This window comes from Myotis yumanensis, unplaced genomic scaffold (assembly GCF_028538775.1).
Source record: "Myotis yumanensis isolate MYYU_CA2020_CCGP unplaced genomic scaffold, mMyoYum1.0.hap1 SCAF_9, whole genome shotgun sequence".
NCBI lineage: Eukaryota > Metazoa > Chordata > Mammalia > Chiroptera > Vespertilionidae > Myotis > Myotis yumanensis.
The window spans coordinates 4,918,731-4,927,201 of record NW_027223760.1 but is presented as its reverse complement, the minus strand read 5'-3'; the positions used below and the strand labels follow the sequence as shown (position 1 = coordinate 4,927,201).

The 8,471-nt window shown below is 53.0% G+C and overlaps 1 protein-coding gene across 1 annotated transcript; it reads left to right on the top strand.

Annotated features, from left to right (window-relative positions):
- Positions 1–2,915: 2,915 nt before the first annotated feature.
- On the top strand, positions 2,916–6,645 carry LOC139016687 (diamine oxidase [copper-containing]-like). Its single transcript, XM_070424948.1, has 4 exons — positions 2,916–4,500; positions 5,372–5,657; positions 5,991–6,123; positions 6,325–6,645. The coding sequence occupies exons 1-4, from the start codon at positions 2,916–2,918 to the stop codon at positions 6,592–6,594; spliced, it is 2,274 nt and encodes a 757-aa protein (XP_070281049.1). The 3' UTR covers positions 6,595–6,645.
- The last annotated feature ends 1,826 nt before the right edge of the window (positions 6,646–8,471 follow it).

Sequence of the window (8,471 nt, the reverse complement as noted above, 5' to 3'; positions counted from 1 at the left end):
TCTTGATCGGGCTGATCTGGGGTGGGCTGATTGGGGCCAGCCGGTTGGGGAGGGACTGTGGGAGGGCTCCAGGGTGTGTTCAGCCCATCTCACTCAGTCCTGATTGGCCAGACCTCAGCAGCAAGCTAACCTACCAGTCAGAGCACCTGCCCCCTGGTGGTCTATGCACATCATAGCAACAGGTTGACCAGTCAACTGTCTGCCCCCAGTGGTCACTGCTTGTCATAGCTAGTGATTGAGCAACCTTAGTATATCATTAGCATATTATACTTTGATTGGTTGAACAGTCCACCAGTCACTGGATGACCGGACACTTAGCATATTAGGCTTTTATTATATAGGATTCTTTATTTTAGTTACATCTATTTATTTATGTTTTAATAACTTTAAGATTTTAAAGCCAATTTTATTATCCAAAGCATTTTCTTTGGCAAATTCTGTAACAGAGATAACTTATTGACTTTCAGTGGCTTTAATGTGAAAGTATTATTTGATTTTTATTTTATAAAAACAGGAGTGCCCTGCTCTAACCGGTTTGCCTCAGTGGATAGAGCGTCGGCCTGCGGACTCAAAGGTCCCAGGTTCGATTCTGGTCAAGGGCATGTACCTTGGTTGCCGGCACATCCCCAGTAGGGTGTGTGCAGGAGGCAGCTGATCGATGTTTCTCTCTCATTGATGTTTCTAACTCCCTATCCCTCTCCATTTCTCTCTGTAAAAAATCAATAAAATATATTTTTTACAAAAGAAAAAACAGGAGTGCCCCAAGATTTGGGAGGCAACCTTGGAATGCGGTCCATTATTATCCAAGAACTACCCATTATTAAAGAAACACTAATCATGTTGCCCAAACACAGCCTGTATATTTTCTTTCTGTCATTATTGCCATCTTTTAAAGAAAAACAGTCTTGGATTTATTCTGTAGCATCCATGAAGAAATGGGGCTCAGTCCACGAGGCCAGCCAAAATCGGGCAGGGCGCACCTTCTCTTAAGCTAGCTTTTTTCTCTTCATGGGTACAGACATCCCAAACGCATCCCTAAATTGTGAGAAATGTCTCATCTATTCAAATTTCAAATGATGGACTGGGAAATAAAAACATGGCAAAAATGAGAATTTTAATAACACTCTTGAGAGTGGGCGTCCATTTTACAGAATTACCATAAGACTGGGCAGGGGCCTTTTTTAGTTACTTCCCTTCGTCTAGGGAATTTTCCTAGGATCTCTGTTATCGGCCACGTGTTCCACTTATATTCTTTTTTTTTTTTTTAATATATTTTACTGATTTTTTACAGAGAGGAGGGGAGAGGGATAGAGAGTTTAGAAACATCGATGAGAGAAACACCGATCAGCTGCCTCCTGCACACTCCCCACTGGGGATGTGCCTGAAACCAAGGTACATGCCCTTGACCGGAATCGAACCTGGGACCTTTGAGTCCGCAGGCCGACGCTCTATCCGCTGAGCCAAACCGGTTAGGGCTCCACTTATATTCTTTCTCTCCCCATTCCCACCTTCTGTTTGCTTTGGGGAAATTTAGTAATGGCCTGTCCATCTACTGTTTCTTTTCTATTAAGTTAAAATAAAGTCATGCTTAATAAACTAACAATAAACAACAGAGACAGATAACAATCAACAGACAAGCGCCCATAACAAATAGACAAGAATTATTAAGTCAGAGTTCCTTTCATGGATCTTATCCTATTCTGCTCTCCATAGTATTGCCTGGCCTCTAAAATTATTTTAACTAAAATTTGCTTGTCCCAAGGTATCATATGGTCATTTTCAGACCAAGCATTAAAGAGTCCTTTTGTAAAATGACAATTAGCCCCATTTTCTCTAGCTTTTGAGCCTTTCCACACTAGAGGCAGAGGATCCAGGGCTTTAGGTATTACAGAATTTTGATGCTCAAAACGAAGTGGGCATAATGCAGTTGGAGCAAGAGCCCACATACTTAAAGATGACAAGGAAACTTGTTTTCCTTGAGCCTGATTTAAGAGAGTATCCTTTGACACCTTAATTTCTTTATCCTTGACCATGCAAGCTAAAACTTTACAATGATGTTTTTGCCTTTTACTCAAATTCTTCCCCATTATAGCCTGGCTGAAACAAAAGACGTTCCTCGTCCTCTTATGGTTCGTGACTCTGAAGCTGCAACGGGTTTTGTGCACAGTGAATTTCCCCACCTTTCCGGTGAATTTCCTTCTTTCTTAGTTTTTCGCTCAGGTGAATCTTCTCCTGGTCCCTTACCAGGCACCAGATGTGAATGCCGAATCCATTTGCGGCTAGGGTTCAGGATTTGGAAAAGGGGCCGTGCACAAACGAATACACTAGACAAGAAATATGAATTTATAAGCATAGGGGGCCAGGCGGAAAACCTTTCTCTAGTGGAAAGACTCTCTGACTTCTGGGTCCCATTTGCTTGTATTCAATTGAATACACATTTGCCCTTTAGGAATGCATGAGGCATATCAAAGGTAAAGATTGGTAAACAGTGACAGGATTATCAGAGTAAAAATTCCCCTGAGCCATGTGGCCCACAGCAGGGCAATATTACCCTGATTTTCAGCCCTGCCGAATATCGCATTGATAAGCTAACTACTGTTAGTCTCAGCCCACAGCAGTAGAGGTGCAGCCATTCTGAGATAATGCACAGATAAGGGGAAAGCAGAGTTGACATAGGTATGAAAATCTGCAGGACTAACCAAGGCTTATAGACAAGTGAGGAGAGTGTAGAATTAAAATCAATGGAAAGCACAGGTCTGAGCAGCCCGGGGCCCCCGCTGCGCCAGCATGGCCACTGGCTGGCATGGCGGCCAAGGGACGAAGCTGTGTCTATTGGGAAACTACGGGGCCAGCCTAGTGGAAATCCATATCTTCCTATAAAACAACTAAGTTCATGATTCCCACATTCTAGAGACATGAGGCAAGAAAGCCCGGCCCTCAGCTGGGCCATGGCTGCTGTCCTGATGCTGCAGACGCTGGCCATGGGCAATCATTCCCCACGGACCCTGCGCAGCCAAGCCGGGGTGTTCGCAGACCTGAGCATTCAGGAGCTGAAGGCCGTGCGCAACTTCCTCTGGTCCCGGAAGGACCTGAGGCTGGAGCCCTCCCGAGGATCAACCATCACCAAGAACTACGTGTTCCTCATTGAGATGCTGCTGCCCAGGAAGCTGCAGGTGCTGAAATTTCTGGACCACGGTCAGAGGCGGCCAGCTCGGGAGGCGCGTGCCGTCATCTTCTTCGGAGCCGAGGAGCAACCCAACGTCACCGAGTTTGCCGTGGGGCCCCTGCCAAGGCCCCACTACCTGCGCCCGCTGTCCCCCAGGCCTGGGCACCAGAGGTCCTGGAACTCCAGGCCCATGTCCTCGGCGGAGTATGTCCTACTGAACCAAACCCTGCAGGAGGCCACCAGGCCCTTGCACCGATTTTTCCTGGACACCACGGGCTTCTCCTTCCAGGACTGCCACACCCGATGCCTGACTTTCACCGACGTGGCCCCTCAGGGCTTGGCCTCGGGCGAGCGCCGCTCCTGGATCATCTTGCAGCGCTTTGTGGAAGGCTTCTACTTGCACCCCACAGGCTTGGAGCTCCTCCTGGACCACAGCAGCATGAACGCCCAGGACTGGGCGGTGGAGCAGGTCTGGTACAACGGGAAGTTCTACCGAAGCCCAGAAGAGTTGGCCCGGAAGTACGATGCTGGAGAGGTGGACGTGGTGGTGCTGGAGGACCCGCTCCCCGAGGGCAAGGGGGCCAAGGGCAGGGAAGAGCCGCCCCTCTTCTCGTCCTACAAGCCGCGCGGACACTTCCCCAGCCCCATGACCGTGAAGGGCCCCCACCTGGTCCAGCCCCAAGGCCCCCGCTACAGGCTGGAGGGCAACGCCGTGCTCTACGGGGGCTGGAGCTTCGCCTTCAGGCTGCGGTCCACCACGGGGCTGCAGGTGCTGAACGTGCATTTCGGTGGGGAGCGCATTGCCTACGAGGTGAGCCTCCAGGATGCAGCGTCGCTGTACGGAGGCCAGACGCCTGCGGGCATGCAGACCAAGTACATCGATGTGGGCTGGGGTTTGGGCACCGTCACCCATGAGTTGGCCCCCGGCATCGACTGCCCAGAGACAGCCACCTTCCTGGATGCCGTCCACTACTATGATGCCGACGACCCTGTCCACTACCCCCGAGCCCTCTGTGTCTTCGAGATGCCCACGGGGGTGCCCCTTCGGCGACACTTTGACTCCGACTCCAACGGTGGCTTCAACTTCTATGCAGGGCTCCAGGGCCAGGTGCTGGTGCTGCGGACGACGTCCACGGTCTACAACTATGACTACATTTGGGACTTCATCTTCTACCCCAACGGGGTGATGGAGGCCAAGATGCACGCCACTGGCTATGTGCACGCCACCTTCTACACGCCCGAGGGGCTGCGCCACGGAACACGCCTGCACACGCACTTGATCGGCAACATGCACACTCACCTGGTGCACTACCGCGTAGACCTGGACGTGGCAGGTAGGACTCGCTGGCGCCAAACGTCCCCAGGCCAGACCTCTGTGTGCAAACACTGACTCCCACTGTGGGAGACAATGCTGCACCCCGGAGGCACACCATCAGGAGAACCTGCCCCACCTGCTCTGAGCCCACAGGGCTGGAGTCCCTGAGCCCCCGGAAAGGGGTGAACGTGAACAGCGCCCCAGTGCTGCCCGGGGTGCGGCAGCCTGGACCCTGTCCCTGCCTTGGGGCTGCGCTGACCCCTGGGTCAGGTGGGTTGGGTAGAAAGGTGCGCTCAGGGTAGCAGAGAGGACAATGCCTCGATGTCAGCAAGGTCGCTGCTGCCTGGCACCTGGAGGTGGACGCAGCACCATTGGGGTTACTCACTGTGTCTCCTGGGTTGATGGTGTCACCGCGGTATAGGCCTCATGGCAGGATGTGGCCTGACATCAAGTCAGAACCGCCCCCAGAACCAGACAGGTGGCTCCCCTTCCTAACCCCGCCCTCCCCACCCGGCTCAGCCCCCTCCACCCACGCCCTGGGCACAGCAGGTGGTGGACACAGCCCCCGCCTGGGGAAAGGTGGCCGCCCCTCTCTGGGGCTGCAGGACAGCCCAAAGCCTGGGACTCAGGGCTCAAAGAAACTGCCCACAGTCCCACCGCAACCACCGCAGCTGCAGCGACCTATCGCATCGTCCCTGGTTCCCCTGTTGGTTTTCGTGTTTAATCCCTTCCTCCCACCCCACAGGGGCTTCATGCGAACCCACGACACCCGCTTCGCCCCTGATGGTTTGCTGCTGCACGTGGTCTGGGGTGGAGAACCCAGTGTAAAATGGGGGAAGGGGTACTTTGGGCGCTGGATCCTCATTCTGCATCTCCCTTCACACCCACAGGCACCAAGAATAGCTTCCAGACGTTGGGCATGAAGCTAGAAAACATCACCAACCCCTGGAGCCCGGAGCACCGGCTGGTCCAGCCAACCCTAAAGCAGACGGGGTACCCCCGCGAGCGCCAGGCGGCCTTCCGCTTCGGACAGACTCTGCCCAAGTACCTGCTCTTCACCAGCCCCATGGAGAACCGCTGGGGCCACCAGCGCAGCTACCGGCTGCAGATCCACTCCATGGCTGAGCAGGTGCTGCCGCCCGGCTGGCAGGAGGAGCGGGCTTTCACCTGGGCCAGGTAAGAAGGCCTAGGAAGCTGGAGGGGCCGGGGGGGGTTCTATCCTGTGTCTGGGGTGGCTGTGTTTCTGTCTGAGACTCTGGGTCTGTGTGGCAGTGTGTGTGTGTGTGTGTGTGTGTGTGTGTGTTACAGGGCGTGGCTCTGTGTTTGAGGAGGGGAGTGGAAGGCCTGTTCTGAGCACCTGAGCCCCCGCTGACCCTGGGTCAGACTGACAGGCTCCCAAGACATGATGTGGAAATCCGGTAAAGCCATGTCATTGACCCTGCAGATGTGCCCCGGGAGGGGCTGGGCCACCCCCAGCGCCCAGAGCCACCTGGCTGCTCTGCCCGACAGGTACCCCCTGGCAGTGACCAAGTACCGGGAGTCTGAGCTGTGCAGCAGCAGCATCTACAACCAGCTTGACCCCTGGGACCCGCCTGTGGTCTTTGAGGAGTTTCTTCAAAACAATGAGAACATTGAAGAAGAGGTACTGGCCCCGCCTTCTTCCAGCCCCAGCCCCTGACTAGAGCTGTGCCCTGTCCCGGGGCCTGTGCCAGCAGCACCTCGCTGTGTGGAGAGCAAGCTCAGTGTCCCCAGATCTGCCCATTCCTTATGAGGAGAGCTTGAGGGGTCGCCCACCCCTCACCTCTCCTAGCCCGTCAGCACTGCCCACCCCTCTCTCCCACAGGACTTGGTGGCCTGGGTGACAGTGGGCTTCCTGCACATCCCCCACTCAGAGGACATCCCCAACACGGCCACCCCCGGGAACTCCGTGGGCTTCATGCTCCGGCCCTTCAACTTCTTCCCCGAGGACCCATCCGTGGCATCCAGGGACACCGTGATCGTGCGGCCCCGGGAAAAAGGCCCGAACTACGTGCAGCGATGGATCCCTGAGGAGGGTGGGGACTGCTGGAAGCCTACTCCCTTTAGCTACAATGGGACTTACTGGCCGGTGTGAAGGGCCCCTTGTTATAGTAATCCTTATGACGCTTAATGTTAGGGCCTTAGAATGTAAGACTTAAAGCATGTAACCCTGTGTGGGCTGTTATAGTAATGCTAGGTATAGGAATGCTGTGTGGGAACCAGGAATGCACCCTTGTAGCTCTGCTTAGTACTGATAAACAGCCTATCTGATGGTAACGCTCAAAGCCTGTACACACCCATAGATTAACAGACCCTGGGTGGATCCACACATGGCAGCCGCTGATAACACACACACCAACAAAGACCACGTCTACAGAGGGCTATAAGATCAGACAGTTTGATGGACCCAGCAGCGCATAGCTCTCCTGTCACCAGAGCGTGAGAACCTGTGTGTGCTCATGTCTTGGTTCCCAGCACCAAACTCTGCCCAATTAACTGTTGATCGACAAAAGAGCCAGCAGCCAACGGCGCCGTCTACCCCTTTGTGTGTGTCAGCAAGCATTGCCAGTGGATCCTTCCTAGCATCTGAGACCCATCAGGAACTGGTAAATAAACCCTCTGTGTGCTTGCATCTAACCTGTTTGTCTGTGTGTAATTTCTCCGGCTCGGCTCAGATCTCGGTGCTGTCTCTGTGAAAGTGTCTGACCAGAAGGTATTGGCGCAAGCCTCAGGCAGATGGTCCAGACCACCTGTGCATGTCCCACTTAGGAGCAGCACCTTTATGGGAAACCCCCGCACCTCAACATAGGTGACGGGCCTTAAATATACAAAAACAGAAACTTGCCCTAACCAGTTTGGCTCAGTGGATAGAGCATCAGCCTGTCGACTGAAGGGTCCCAGGTTCGATTCTGGCCAAGGGCACATGCCCAGGTTCAGGACTTGATCCCCAGTAGGGGTCGTGCAGGAGGCAGCCAATCAATGATTCTCTCTCATCATTGATGTTTCTATCTCTCTCTCCCTCTTCCTTCCTCTCTGAAATCAATAAAGAAATATATTTAAAAATAAAAATAAATAAAAATACAAACTTATTTGGGACATTCCTGCCCCAGCTAACTCCTCACTAGAAGCCCGAGTCCCCCACCCCACACAGGGACAGATAATAAACCCTCCAGGGCTCAGCTCCAAGTGCTGCTTCTTGTGGGGGGCCCAGAGGGTGAGACACACCCCTGCCCATGGCCTCCATTCACCTTGGTCTACTCCATCCCAGAAAAGACCTCCATTACAAAGGCACATGACAGCCACTGAAACACAAACTTTACCTGTCACATTAGTTTTAAAAGCCTGAGGCTGACAGCTCCCTCTTGGGAGTCTGTGGGGGGAACTCCCCTACGTCACCAAGGGGCGGGCAAATTAGGACAACGGTAGGGAGACACTTTGGGAAAAATCTAGCAAAATTGCCAACACCTTTACCCTTGGACACATTGATCCAATGTCTAGCGGTTTATCCCAGAGATCTGCTCACAAACACAGAAAAAAGTGTGTACACAGTGACTCACTGCAGAGCTGTTTGTCATAGCAACGTCTGAAAACAACCCAAACATCCATCTATGGGAGAGAGCTTGCAGGTCTGAGTAAACTATGGCACGTCCACACGGTGCAATTCTAGGGGGTCGTAAAAGAAGCGTGAAGGAGCGCCTTCTCTGTACCGATGGGGAGTGGGGGTGGGGAAACCTAAGGAAGAAAAGAGCACGGATATAGAACAATCTCTACAGCGTGCCAACTTCCGCATAAGAGAGGAGGATGTATATTGACTTATAAGACTACACACTTGTTTACATTGATTTGTAGAAACTCTAGGAAAGTGGCTGCCTGTCCTCTTAGTCCCTTCAGGCAGCTATAACTAAATGCCACAGGCTGGGGCGTTTCTGAGCAGAAGTCTATTGCTCACAGCTCTGGAGGCTGGAGATCAAA

Bases quoted from the DNA above. Each gene is read 5' to 3' on its own strand.
- LOC139016687 (XM_070424948.1), top strand. From the start codon at position 2,916: ATGAGGCAAGAAAGCCCGGCCCTCAGCTGGGCCATGGCTGCTGTCCTG. The intron at 4,501-5,371 runs GTAGGACTCGCT...TCACACCCACAG, and splicing joins CGTAGACCTGGACGTGGCAG to GCACCAAGAATAGCTTCCAG. The intron at 5,658-5,990 runs GTAAGAAGGCCT...TCTGCCCGACAG, and splicing joins CGGGCTTTCACCTGGGCCAG to GTACCCCCTGGCAGTGACCA.